A 15064-nucleotide genomic window follows, 5' to 3' on the forward strand; every position below is an offset into this window, starting at 1 on the left:
TTCTAAGAAAAACTTTTATTTATACAGTTCAGGACTACAATAATTACACCTCTTCTGTACATATAGTGAAATCAAGTAGATGCAGAGTGAAAAATATGTTAAGTACAATGTCTTGGACTGCAATACTTGTCCAACTTTGTAGAATGAGAAATGTTTACTAAGTGTATGATATTGCTCCATTGGAGATGAAGATTAGTGTAAATGTAATTATGGATAAAAGTTATAAAGACTGAAAAATATTCTGTTTCACATAAGTATTATATTACATCAGAGACTGCATAAACTTTCACATCAGCATTCTAATGGTAGCACGTGTACATATCTAATTAACTAAATCAAGAGAAAAAAGAAAATTTGCAATGAGTGATTGCACTGCATGCCCATATTTTCCCTGCAAGTCTTGCTTTATTTGTCATACTTTACATGTGTGGATGGAGATAAACTATTACAACCTACAGAAGCATAACTTCTTGAGTTCTTCAGAATGTACAATGGTAATTAGAAAGCAAACAAAATAAAACATGAGGTAAACATATAATTATGCATATTCTGCTAATTTTCCTCTGTGATGAGTAAGAAACCTTTACTCTCCAATTAAACGACTGACAAAAGCCTCGATCCTGGAGTCTCTCTATAGACCCAAGAAGCGTTTACTCTCCAATTAAACGATTGACAAAAGCCTCAATCCTGGACTCCTCCTGAAGACCCACAAACTTGTCTACAATCTTGCCATCTTTCACTGCAAGTACTGAAGGAACAGCTGAAACCTGAAAAGTAACAGAAAAAAAATTGAAAAGTTCATGTTGAAATGAATGAAATGATTAACTGTGGGTTGACTGCCAATTCAAAATATCATAAGCACACCTTGGAACCAATGCAGTTGTAAATACAAAACATAATGGGATTTTGCAAACAACTAAACATTACCACTCTGCAGTATATTTCTGATATATTGCTCATGATTCATTGACTACTGAAGTACTGAGGGTTAATAACAGCTGCAAAGTAAGCCAGCACTTCACTGGTTGTCAAGTTGCACTACTCTGACCCAGGAAGCTGTCTTCTCTTTCTGCCTCACCCATACATGGACTGCTGGCATTCTGTCCACAAACATACAATGTCTCCTTCTCACACTTAACACTTGACAACACTTAACTCACAAAACTCATTCTCCGTTACTAAAGATTTTTCTGCAGTAAGTGCTATGTGCTACCCTGCCTTCTGGCAAAATGGTAGAAGCAATAGACAGTAGTAGTAGGTAGGAAGAGTAAACAAGAGCATTAGGTAGAAGCAGTAAGTAGGAACATTAAGTAGAAGCAACAGGTTGGAACTTTAGGCAGGAACATTTGGCAGAATTAGTCACTGGAACATTAGGAAGGAACCTCTGAAAACACTGTACTAGAGTTGCCTTCTACCATTGGCCTATCAAGGGTGAGGCACGAAAGGCTAAAAAGCGGCACTGGAGTTCAATAGTTATGGAGAGTATTGCCATGGCTATCCCCTTGTGAGCATTGTTGAAGGGAACAGGTGTCAAAGATGTAAATACATAGATAGTGAATTATGGTTATGAAATGTCCACTAAAACCATTCAGACGAACAATTATCAGTCAGTGGTAATACAGAAATGGTGATTTATAAATGAGCCTTTGTCCCCATATTAGCATTAAACTTGAAAATATGCTTATATTTGCAGAATTAGAGATATATGTTTGTACTCTATAATTCAGCAAATACTGTATTCATTATCAATTTTTCTAATGACATATAAAACAACTTCGGACTTTACAGCTGTGAATTTTCCAATTTCATAATCCCTTAATCTTAAATATATATACATGTGAATACAAATTCTGTACAAATTAATTCAAACAGGAACAGATCACAGGGTTGTTTTGAGACTGTTTCTAACACTGGAAGACTTCCAAAACTCAAAGATTAGTGTGGTAAGAGTTAAAAACACACAGATGATATAAAAAGAAATACTTGTAAACTTTGAATGTAACTAAGGAAGCACAAATAATGTCAGTCATGGACTCATAAACTTTGAATGTAACTAAGGAAGCACAAATAATGTCAGTCATGGACTTAAAGCAAAGTATATGTTGTCTTGTCTTCTTAAATGTATCTATCGTGCTGCTTGGAACTACTGTACTCTAATAATTAAATCCATTCATTTGTTAATGTTCAATCCAGTTAAAAAGTTTGTAAAGGAATTACAGGAGGTAAATGGGGGCACAACTCCTAGTATTTACAATGGTCCTGAAACATATACAAAACTAATGAAAGTCAACACAGTTTACTGATTCAATAGCAAGAATTGCTTTCCCTCTGTAACATTCTCAATGAAAGAGCTGCTTAGGTTAAACATGGTGAACATACCCTGTATCCTGATCCAGTATAAGCATTGCAACCACTGTGTCCCAGTAGGCCTTGTCATTCACTGTATGAATAGATCCCACATGAAAAAGGTGCTATCTGTCTGTTGCTTCTTTATGTAACTAGCTGTGTAAGATCCAGAACAGAAAAATTTTCTGAAACTATCACACAGCCAGTTGATTTCAAAGAAGGTATGTATTAGCTAGTGTCAGTCTGTTGCTGCTGACTAGTTAAAAGCAGTGTGAACCTAATTACATTCTTATTTCCATTTCATTAAAAGCTTGACTATGTGTCAAATGCTAACTGTCAGGAGACTGACCTGCAGCTACTTTAAGACTCACAAATGTCAAGTGATTCATAAGAATACCCTACACTCTTCATAACTCTCACTGAAATGTGAACATTCCATCCACTTAGATCTACAGGAACGACGAAGCAGATATCAGCTGTGTCTATTCCTAGACTGTACTTTATAAAATCAGGAAGCACCTAAGCATCTGAATGCCTTCTAAGCAAAAACATCTGAAGTAAGATGCAGCCAGTTACTGGTGGGCATAGACACAACAGAACTTGCCTGATTGTATGGATAGGTGACTTCTCATGATTAGTCATCTGCAATTGTTTTTAGGGCTGCTATCATGCATCTGTATTTTGAAGAGAATGTATTCAGCAAAGGAACCATCTGCTTACCATCATTCTCAGGAAGGATTAAATACATCTACTTCATCATGAGATTACCTCTTAACTGATGAATCAAGATTGAATTCAACAGAACTTGCCTGATTGTATGGATAGGTGACTTCTCATGATTAGTCATCTGCAATTGTTTTTAGGGCCACTATCATGCATCTGTATTTTGAAGAGAATGTATGGACAAGAAATTCAGCAAAGGAACCATCTGCTTACCATCATTCTCAGGAAGGATTAAATACATCTACTTCATCATGGGATTACCTCTTAACTGATGAATCAAGATTGAATTCAATATGCTCAATATTCCATATTTAGTTTAACTTACCCCATAATCAAGTGCAAGATCCGAAACATCATCAATATCAACTTTGGCGAGGTGAACTTTATCTCCTTTACCACCAATGATGGTCTCTAAACGTGGGCCAAGTAGCTTACAGGGTCCACACCATCTGCAATTATGTAAAATATTACCAAATCAGCAGTTTCTAGCAGTAGAAATTATCTGTTAAACTGTATAAGGATGAAAATGATAAAACATTACATACTACAATTAACTGGACTATCTCAAATAGCTCTGACTGTTGAATATACATCTAAAACTATAAAACCTTTCTGTAAATCTTGGTAAAATTGCAATGCCGTAATTAAAACATTTACCTTTGAATCTTGCTCCTCACCAAAGTATCTCATTATTCCATACACACAAATTCATGAGGCAGTGTACACAGCAGCTGCAATGTCTCACCTCAAAAAGTTAATCTCTCTGAGTGCAAGATGATACACTAAAATTACCTCACTGATCTCTGTCTTTTGTGGTTCATGCATACTGACAGCTTATGTTGACAACATGATCAAACAAAATGCATCAAATGAAGTTATGTCGTGATATCTGATCTCAAAGTCAATATTGACCTTTTGTAGGCAATATGGCTATTATAATATGCTAAGATTACTATATGAATATTACTGATCTGTCTTTTATGCATTCATGCATAAAGACAGCTTATGCTGACATAATCAAATGGAATACATCAAATGGGGCCCTGCTACGATATTTTATCCGATCATAAAATCTCTAATGACCTTTCAAAGGCACTGTGGGTACTATACTGTATAAGTCTCAACCTTAAAATGTGGAGTGACCTTTACTTTTCCCTAGGAAAATTGGTCATACCTTTAAATTGAAGGAAAACCTACCATTCTGTACTGGGTGAGGAGTCCCTTGGAATACTGGAGAACCCTCACAATCAAAAGGAGGAAGAAAAATACCTATTCACTCCCCTTATTATATATCTAAAACATTACAACATTTTTATAAGGAGATCTGAAATGCAACAGATGTTCACATATACCTGTACCATCTAACAAGAACAAGGTAATGAAAAAGGTAATTTTCTTGAAATATCAAAACTACCTGGACATTTCTATGACTATTCCTTAAGTTCTTTCCCATCACTGAAATTCAAGACAAATGGAACTAAATAAGGAATTAGATATCACAGAGAATATACGAGGTAAATGATGATAACTACACATGGCAGTGCCTGATATTTTCAATCAAACTACTGGAAACTTCATCTCTAAGGTCATATATATAACTTGGAAAATTGAAGTGTGATGCCACAGTTGGTAAAGTGGTTTGATGTTGAAGAAAAAGCATTTGAGTGATGCAGAAGGAGATGGAGTAAGGGGAAGACAACTGCCTCATGAGAAGGGAAAGTTGAGGGAATATAGCGAGGAGAGAGTGGGAGCAGGACAATGCATGCAAAAGAGAAGTGAGTGGTTGGGGCAGCCTGGTGACTTTTATACCAGGGCCATCCACCCATGGAGTTCCCTAGGAGATATGGTGTCAAAAGACATACATAAAATATACACACACACGACAACTAGAGAATGGATGTGCGTGGATGAGGCCTTTCTTTGTCTGCTCCTGGTGCTACCTTGCTAATGCGGATGTGGAAGTGGTTAGGAAGCTGTGGTTTCGGTTCATTACACATGTCAACTAGAGACTGAGTGTGAATGAATGTGGCCTTTTCGTCAGTTTTCCTGGTGCTACCTTGCTGAAGCAAGGAGTAGCGATGCTGTTTCCTGTGGGACGGAGTGGAGCCTGGAATGGACTAAAGGAAAGCAAGTATGTGTATATATGTATATGTCTGCGTATGTATACGTGCATTACACATGACAGCTAGAGACTGAGTGTGAATGAATGTGGCCTTTTTTGTCTGTTTTCTTGGTACTACCTCACTGAAGCAGGGGGTAGCGATGCTGTTTCCTGTGGGGCAGGGTAGCGACAGGAATGGATGAGGGCAAGAAAGTATAAATATGTACATGTGTATATATGTATATGTCTGTGTATGTATATGTATGTAAATGTTGTTATGTATATGCATGTATATGTACATATAAGGGCATTTATGTACAAATACGTGTTTATGAGTGGGTGGGCCATCCTTCGTTTGTTTCCTGGAGCTACCTTGTTGTTATGTATAATAATAATAATAATAATAATAATAATAATAATAATAATAATAATAATAATAATAAAAAATATGTAAGCAAATCTATACACATATAGTGCCCTTAAATATGTAAAGAAGTGGTACAGTAAATGTTCATTTACATGTACAGAAAACATTAGTGAAACAAATGAAAGATATGACTATGATCTCTCTTCATACAACCCTGACTAGACTTTATTCTAATAGTTAAGGTAAAATTCCCTTCACTTTTCTTAGCTCCCATAACATCATCAGTAACAAACAAATTCTTTTATAAGACAACATGATAAATCCACAATGAAAATGGTGCTATGAAAGTAAAGTAGTAATACTCTTATTCAATTTCCTTGTCACTTATTTGCTACTGTACTAATACATGTTTAAGAAATGTTGGAAATGCCCAGAAGTAAAGAGGAAAAATAAATTTGTAGGCACATAAAAAAAAATTATAAGTTTCCATGGAAAAGTTACAATCAGTAAATCCAGTAGGGGTCCTCTGAGGAAAGCTTTTTCCTAAAGCGACATTAAAGTGCAGAGAAACTGTTGGGTTAAAACAGCTGAATGCCCAAGCAGAGGGCTCTGTCCCATGGCCCACCCCCAACTTTAGCCTACCTCAAAGTAATCCAGAGATGGATGATAATTCAAAAATATTGAATGAGAAGCTGGTCTCTTGCATGCATCTTCCCACATATGATTCAGATTACTATTCGGCTGCAGGCAAAGCATGAGGCTGTGCAAGCACAAACAAGAGCTTTGTCTATAAAGTCTTTATACATTTAATTCACAATTAAATATTACCTAAAGACAAAAAAGTATGATTATAAAATTCCAACAACCTAAAACTACAAAAAATTAATATGTAATAAGCAATGACACACCAAACACAGATCTGAAAAAAGAAAACTCATGGACTGGGTTATCATCCTAGAACATCACTGCACAAAAAAAAAAAAAAAAAAAAAAAAATTCATGCTAGACTTAGTCTAATTTTTTGGTGAAAAATAAATCCAAAAGATTTGTAGAAGTTGGTAAGCAGCAACTGACGAAGGAAGTATATTACTGGTACTTCCCGCCTGGTTATCGGGAGGGTTAGTGAAGGCTGCATGGTAAGCCAGTACTTCAGTGATTGTCACGTTGCACTCCTCTGACCTAGGTAGCTGTCTTTTCTTTCTGCTTCACCCACATATGGACTGCTGGCATTTTGTCCACAAACAATCTCTCCTTGTCACAGACAACACTTGACAACAATTAACTCACACAACCCATTATTCTTAATTCTACATTTTTCTGTGGTGAGTGCTATGTTCCAGCCCTGCCTTTTGGCAAAATGGTAGGAGTAATAGAAAGAAATAGTAGGTAGGAACAAGTAGAAGTACATCATAGGAACACTTAGGTGTGAGATTTTATGTAAAAGTAGTAGATTGGAACATTAGGTAGAAGTAGTGGGTAGGAACATTAAGTAAAAGCCCCTACAAACACCATACTAGATTTGTCCTCTGCTGGTGGCCTTAAAAGGTTGAGACACTAAAAACTATGAGGCAAACTTGGAGTTCACCAGTTATGAAGACTCTTTAACTGACTTATAGAGGGAAAGAACTGAATGAATTATTTTCTTCCCAATAATTCATTTTTCAAAACTTTTCTAAAAAAGGGTAAAGGTAAACATCCAGTTTAATCACACATCAAAACTAGCTTTAGATACTGAATTAATTTGTTGTGCAATTGTAAATGGTGTTTAAAGAACTGTAGAATACTGTAGAATAAAAGCAGCATAGCATGATTTGGGGCATTATGTATTCTGTAATACTAAATAAAGTGATAACTACTGAGAGCTATGAATATCAAGGAAAATGTGAGATTAGTTAAAGTTAGAGTAGGTTAAACACATATAAAATTTCACTTCACTAAATCTTTCCAATAGACAAATCTAGAATAGAAATAAAACAACATTAGTGTGGTACGCAGCTTGGTACCACGTGGAACAGCAGGTCATAGAGAAGGTGATTGGCTGTGTTGATGGCCACTCAGTCTGCCATATATAATGACATTTATCTAAGGTAGTTGTGGTGCTCACTAAGGGGGGTTTGTCTGGTATATTTCATTCTGCTGATAAATCACGGGTAAAAGTTAGAAGCACTTCACTTGTGTTTGTATTAATTAACCCTACATTTTCCCTAATAGTCATATACCTTAGCAATATCATCTTAGTATCAGAAAATAAAATATGATACTAAAACTAAGGTCCACAACTTTCTGTCTTATCTCCAACACTTTATTACCACTGCAATACAAAATCAATATCTACTGCAGGTTTTGATGTGTACCAAAACTGGTAAATTACCAAGCTCATAAAACCACATCAAGATGACATAATAATATTAAAGCAATACTAATAACTGCTTAGGGCCTATTGTCTTTATAAATAAAAAAAAAATTCTTTAAATCTCTGAAAGTGCTTATCACTCATGAATGTCACTAAGGTCTAATTTTTTTCAGAGAAAAACCTTCCTTCTGTTACATTAACATAAATTCCCTGTCTGTATTCCCAACCAGTAATGTGTCACAAAAGGTACAGGAATGACTTCATAACAATGAGGATATAAGATACGGTAAATCTATATCTGAAAAAGGTCGTCTCACATATCTAAATAAAGGTGTCCTTCCATTTTGAACATGGAATATCAGTGCATGAGATCATACCAGTGGCTCATCAATAACCAACACTGTGTTGTAGTTATATTTATATATATATTGTGTAAATCCTAATCCAATTAGTTTAATCCAACAGGATTACATTTCTGTACGACTATTACGCATTTTCAAAAGGGCTTCATTTACCCTACAATGGCCTGATGGTAGTGCTAGTAGTACAGAAATGTTATTCTAGGGTACAAGAGACGAGAGAAAAATCTTACTGCGCATGAAAATCGACGACTACGGGAGTAGTGGACTTTAACACTCGGTCTGTGAAGTCCTCTTCGTCTTGCACATTAAAAGCGGCTCGGGCCGCTGACGTCGTCCTGAGTCCTCGTAGAGATCCATTACAATGTGGAATACTGCATTTCCCCAATGCCCTCTTGTTTGTATGGGATACAAATCGCGTGAAGCCTTGCCTGAACATTGCTGAAGATGTAATGCAACTCCCAACCCACAGTTCCACACCAACCCTTGCCAGCCTTGAGCAAGTGTCCACTAATTCACATCGTCCACAGACACTCGTTTCGCGGTGTGCATCATGATTTCCTTGTCGATTCAAATGTCTCCCTAGCAATGTCGTATGTCAGAAAATACCTTTGGAAACTGAATGTTTGGTACTTTATTAATAATATGGTAATATTTTATATATAATTTCTTTTTATCTGTAAGATATCTTCAACTTGTATCGATGACCAAGGTCTTCAGGTGTTCTGGCGGATGTGAACAAGCACTGATGCCAGCTGATTTCCAAGCAAAAAAATGATGTAAACTTCTTCCTTAATACACTTCCTTGTGTCATAATACTTGTCAGCTTTCATGTCGACAACTCCATTATTCATAAGCAAATGTGATTTACCAAACAATCATTGTTTAAGTAATGGAATGATTGGAGCGATACCTTCAGAAACTCCCCTTATTATCACGCACACAGTTGAATGCTAATGAGAGGCAATGCATCAGTAAAGCAGACAAAAAACTATTGAATGAATCTTAATCATTCGGACAAGAGAATTTGTATCTACTGTTGTAGGTAAGCCTGTATTCACAACATGACGCAAATCTATTTGATTTTACAACATAGGACTGCGTTTACAATTCATTTTTGAGGAACTAGGAAATTTAAGTTTAAGGTATTATAAAAACAAGTCACTTGATATTAACTAATTTAAAATGTATGTACAGGATCAACTTTTATGACTCAATTATTTTAAATGTATGCAGACGACGTCACTGTTTCCCGCCACTCGGGCAACATCATACTAAAGCGACAAATAAAAACCTATATTATGATTTGTATATATCATAATTTGAAAGTATATCAATTAACAACAGTAATTTAATGTTAGATTGAAGTATATATACATATATAATTCTTTTTCTCATATTTCTTTATTCATGAAAAATATATATAAAGTGTTTGATATGACTCATCATGTTTCGTCATTCAGATTGATCACAATTGTGGAGTGTAATCGTGAAATTTAACCTTATTTAGCAATGGCTGAAGGTAGTGAAGGTAGCAAAAAGATTAGCCTGACAGTAAAAACGGCGAAGGATAAACAGTCTGTGGAAATAGCTGAAGATGCGTCCGTCAAAGAAGTAAGTAGAGCCACGTACCCTTGTCATTTCCAGGCATGCCTCCTTCTCTCGCTCATATTTGTGTAGCACTAGAAGATTCTGACGTCCGCATGTTTAGAATTGAATTGAAATCAGATTTTACTTTACCTCTTGTCAAAATCATTTGGGTGGTTTATGAAAAGCTATTAACTTCATATTCCATACTTTTCCCCATGAATGGGCGGCAAGTCAATCATAAGGCTTGTCCTAACCTTAACCCAGTAGAGAAGAACATTTCATGAACATACCTAACATTTTCCTGTCTGCTCAAATCCTTCTCTCATTTTACACAGACCAACATATTTGAAAGTATGTCTGAGTACAATTCGTACTCCATCAGTTTGAAAACAAGACTCATTACTATTCAAGTAATGATGCAGTGTATGCAGGCATGGTACTCACGCACGAGTTGAGAACCATCCTGCATATACCCAAATTTAATTAATCTGGATTGTTATGTTGTTAGAATTCATAGGGAACTGTGAGAGGGAAGCATTAATTTGCACTAATGTATGAGGTACCCTTTTATTGCTTTGGTAAATGTCACAAGGAAAAGAATGAAACGCTGTCACGGTAATACACTTGGGAGTGTTATGAAAGCTTGTAAGTTTCCAAGAAAACTTGGACACCCGTGTAATTCGAATTTCTTGAACCTATGAGAAGAAAGAATGGGTAGGGTTGTACTTAAGCACCGACACGAATCGATGGAGTGTAATAAGACCTCCTGGTAAACATTTAGTATAAGAGTAACCATGAGGGGTATCCACAGAAGTGGAACAAAAGTATGTCATTGGTGACCAGACACAAGCGATGGTAATTTATCTGTTTACCTCTGCTTCACTTAAAGCTGTCAATATTGAATGTGTATGTTTTCCAGTGGTAATGTTGTTTACAGAAAATTGCAACAGTTGCAGTGTATGAATTGGAGTATTGTATTGTAATGAATGATAGTAAAGTGATGATAAGGTTTACTTATATCAGGGAAAGTGACAACAGAATCTACATAATCCTTGCATAATCCTGCCTAGTAGCTGCTATTGTAATATGAATATCCTAACATTATTTGTATTCATCTTCTGGTGAGGATCATGCTCAGTTGTCTATATGTTGACATCTGGCGTGAAAGTAGTGCATTATTATGAGTGTGAGTGGTATATATCAACTGGATTATTTAAGATTATGGTAAGTCTAGACTACAAGGGAGATTAAGTGATAAGTAATCATGAGTTTTATTGATTTTTTACATGTGTTTGACAGTTTTCCTTTAACTAATAATTTCCAGATATACTACTGCTATCTGATTAGTTATTTATGAAAAGATAATGCTTCACAGGCATCTCTGTAATTGCAGTGAACAGTATAAAGCATCTAAAACATAAATAACATTGTATCAAAGCTAGATATGATTCAGAGCTAATTGGAAAATTACCAAAGTGATATAGAATAATGGTGTAGTGTGATTTTTTTGTTGTACAATAAAGAAGTGGGGAGAGCCAGAAAAACAGGAAACGTATGGGTTGAATTAATGTAAAAGTATTTAAAACACCTGGGAAAACTTCCACATAACTTTGTCTTAGGACTTGTATTACCATAGTTATGAATGTTAAGTGATTTTGTTCTGAAAAAGAGTGTAGTGTTTAGAGATTGCAGTAAGGTTTAGAGCATGAATACAATTAGGATTATGAATATTTGGGAAAATGTGGGATTGTCGTGTAAAAGTCGATGAAATCTTGAAAATCAACATAACCAATAAAGAGTTACCTGATCTCTCACATGTTGAAGAAAAGATTTATAGTAAAGATGGTAACTTGCCAGTGTAGCTGTGAATTTGGATATGATTACCCAGTGATAATTAGTGGGGGAATAAGAAGGGATCTTGTAGTTCACCTCACCCTGGAGAGATATGCAGCTTCACAACTTTCCGAAATACTGTAATTTCAGTTATACCTCATCGATATATATTTAGGTGAATTGCTGCCTAGATTCAGTGAAATATTCTTTATTTATTTATTTATGTTTATTCAACTGTTATATCTTAACTTGAAAGTGGCAAGTGTTGGTGCTGGTTTGGCACTCAGGGACTGCATTGGAATGGGTAACTGTTCTGACAGCAAACAAGTTGTATTTCATGGAAGTTCTTTAATGCTGTGATTGTGTTAATCAAAGACTGCGACCTCTTGAATAGTGTTTGCTGTGCTTGAAGAAGTTTATGAGAAAGGAATTACTTGTCCAAGTAGTAGCTTGAAAGTGATCTTGTTCTACATTGGAAATGTTTAGTTATTAGAATGAAAGCTGCATATTGTAATTAAGAGCATTATACTCAATTCTGTTTTATTTATAGGCTCTAATAGTGAGGATTATGAATATCAGGGCTGATTAATATAAAAGTAAGTTAAACATTTGTAAAAAGATCAACACAACCGATGAAATTTGTACCTAACCAGTTATATGATTTTAAGTGTATTGTATGGCACTTGATGCTGAGGGCTGTATGGGATAGCTGCTTGTAGGGGGGAAAGTTTTATTTGTTCTTTTTGTTAATGTTCATTGCAGTTAGTGTGATGCTCAGCCATGAATGTGTTGGGTATATATTTACTAGAGTACTGAAACAGATAAATTTCAGCTAGTAAGGAAGTTAGGTAAAGTTCTGTTGACTTTAACAATTTTCATCTACATTTACATTATCTATTCTCTTCTTGAAAAATGTTTTATTTTTCTTAATTTTGTTTTTGTCTTGGTGCCTAAATTTTTTTTTTGTAGGAACAGCTGAAATCATTCATTGGGAGTCTGGGAAAATGTCTTTTGCTGAAATGGAAATTTTTTAATTCAATAGATGACTTCTCAAGAACACATTTATTCTGTATGGTAAGTTATGGTTGTTCATGGTATTCTCCAAGGACATTTCATTCAGCACAGCACATGATGTGGCACTGCCTGAATTTCGGTGGTGCTGAGAGACTGTGAATCATCTTAGCACATGCATATGTCTTACATCCTGTAACAAGTTACTTCCTGTGAACAGTGAATCATCTTAGCACATGCATATGTCTTACATCCTGTAACAAGTTACTTCCTGTGACATGTCAGGATGCATAGTACATGCACAAGATTTTTCAGTTGCCCATCACATCCTTAATTCAATTTACATTTTACTGTTAGACACTATGCACATATTGACTCGTCCTTAACAACCTCAACATTTCATGTTTTCCACTACAGTTTGGATATACCAAATAATCTTTTAATTGAAATGCTAACTCAGCTGTACTTCCATTTTAGGTTTCAATTACATTCAGGCACAAAGTCCAGTTCAGCTGATTTTTCTTTACTCGACTGCCTCATTAGCCTTATCTATGATAATTAGATCCTTCATAATATATCAACACCTTTTAGCGTTCAAAATCTGTGGTATTCAAAGCCTTCATTTTCCAAAATCCTGAGTGACATAACTCCAGTTTACTTGTTTGTTGCAACATGTATTTTTTCACAAACATTAGAGGGCTAGAGTTACTACATATTTAAGTTCAACAGTATGATTTGAATGTGTAATGAAAGTGCTTGAATATCAGAACCTTTGTTATGCTCACATAGGTTTTATTTTAGTTGTTAGCAGTGCTTTAATGATATTCTTTACTTCCTTTCAGCTACGTGAGGTGGTTAGTGAAAAGTTTAGTGCCTCTTTGGATCAAGTTTGTCTCATATTTGCTGGCAAAATTCTAAAAGATGGTAAGTCTTGTTTATTCATGAGAATGTTTGAGATATCCAGTTGTTACATAATCCTTGTCTCAGAGAGTAACATTATTGCTATTAGGTTTTTTTTTTTTTTAATGTTTTTAATGTCTATCTGCCTGTCTGTGTCAGTGGGGCAAGATATGAATATGCAAAATATGTTTTTTTAGTGCTATTTGTAAATGAAGTAAAGGTTTTCAGCGTCAAAGTTTTGCAGTATTTCTATACTGGTGGCCTTTATTTGACATTTTTTTGTATCTTGACTGATTGATAACTGCATGAACAAACTCTGCTAAAAATAAGCATTATTTGCTGCGAAACAAATGATTCATCTTCAGGAAAAGATTCATTCTTTGGAATCACTTTTAAAGGATACAAGCAGGCAAGGGAAGTGCCATAGCTGACTTTGCCTGCAGTTTACTTTACAGTGTTGATTACACAGTGATAGTGTTTCATAAAGATGCTGATATTAAAAGAAATAGCTGAAACATTGTATGATCATGCTGAAAATTCTTAAACTGTGGTGCCAGCATGTTAATGTTTTGGTCCATTTTACATTATTGAAATAACATGTAATTTTTTGTGAGCAATATCGCCATATGTGCATTACATTGTTGTACAGTATTGTTTTAGCAGTGAGCCCTGTTATACTCAAATGTCAAATTCTTAACTGAATCTCCTCAAAACAGTTGGATAGCTTAAATTGATTTTCTGATTTTTATTGTTGAAGATACCTCTTTTGAGTACATCATTATAATGGCAGTGCAGTCATAGAAAGTGTATTTATTATGAGTTGCTATATATATTTATGATTATGAAGGAACTGTAGGAATGTGTATAACAGTTGACTACATAAGTACGCCAAGCATGTATAAGACAGATGTAAATGAGAAAAATCTGAGCAACATGAGTGGTTCTGTGTATTGGCAGTGAAAATGAGTTGCAGATCTACTGAGTAGAGGAAAGCAGCATTGTTAAAAGAATTTTAAAACATTGACCATAAACTCAGAAAAAGAGGAAAGCCATTTGTCAGATAGAGAATAAAAAGATATTTGTTTAAAACCAAAGCTGAGTAATGAAATGCTGACATGTACTCAGACTTTGCAAAAGTCTTTGACCAATGTGACCATGGTTTTGTAGCACTGAAAAAGTGTAGAATGGGAAGACCTGGAAAAGTGTGAAGATTCATATGAAACTTTTTAACTGATAGATCACGATATGTAATTATTCAGATGATTACTGATTTATCTATGGTATGAAGCTGTTTCCAAGGACCTGCATTTGCACCTTTGCAAATGGAAGAACAAACCAGAGTTTCTCTGTACACATTGCTGATGTTACCAGAATAAGTATGGAAATTTCATGAGTAGATGACTGAAACTTTAACCAACAAAAATAAATTCTTCCTGTGACTATGAATGGTACTAGTATGCTTATATATGAAGGCAAATTTC

At 35.2% G+C, this 15064-nt stretch overlaps 2 protein-coding genes across 2 annotated transcripts in view; one reads left to right on the plus strand and one right to left on the minus strand.

Annotated features, from left to right (window-relative positions):
- LOC139765489 (thioredoxin, mitochondrial-like) lies at positions 1-9883 on the minus strand. The gene is made up of 3 exons (XM_071692919.1): positions 8483-9883; positions 3395-3518; positions 1-767 (listed from the first exon to the last, which is right to left on the minus strand). The coding sequence occupies exons 1-3, from the start codon at positions 8686-8688 to the stop codon at positions 651-653; spliced, it is 447 nt and encodes a 148-aa protein (XP_071549020.1). The 5' UTR covers positions 8689-9883; the 3' UTR covers positions 1-650.
- The window catches only part of Ubqn (ubiquilin), a 21626-nt gene continuing 16256 nt past the window's right edge, over positions 9695-15064 (plus strand). Inside the window, exons 1-2 of the mRNA XM_071692918.1 lie at positions 9695-9863; positions 13526-13607. Coding sequence (XP_071549019.1) covers positions 9762-9863; positions 13526-13607 — 184 coding nt within the window. The 5' untranslated portion in view covers positions 9695-9761. The remainder of the gene's footprint in view (positions 9864-13525; positions 13608-15064) is intronic.

This window comes from Panulirus ornatus, chromosome 55 (assembly GCF_036320965.1).
Source record: "Panulirus ornatus isolate Po-2019 chromosome 55, ASM3632096v1, whole genome shotgun sequence".
NCBI lineage: Eukaryota > Metazoa > Arthropoda > Malacostraca > Decapoda > Palinuridae > Panulirus > Panulirus ornatus.

What these genes read in the sequence shown, in the direction of transcription:
- LOC139765489 (XM_071692919.1), bottom strand. Translation starts at nt 8,688, where the DNA reads ATGTTCAGGCAAGGCTTCACGCGATTTGTATCCCATACAAACAAGAGG. An exon ending in GTCGTCGATTTTCATGCGCA is followed by an intron (nt 3,519 to 8,482) that starts GTAAGATTTTTC and finishes ACATAATTGCAG; the next exon opens with ATGGTGTGGACCCTGTAAGC. An exon ending in ATCTTGCACTTGATTATGGG is followed by an intron (nt 768 to 3,394) that starts GTAAGTTAAACT and finishes GTTACTTTTCAG; the next exon opens with GTTTCAGCTGTTCCTTCAGT.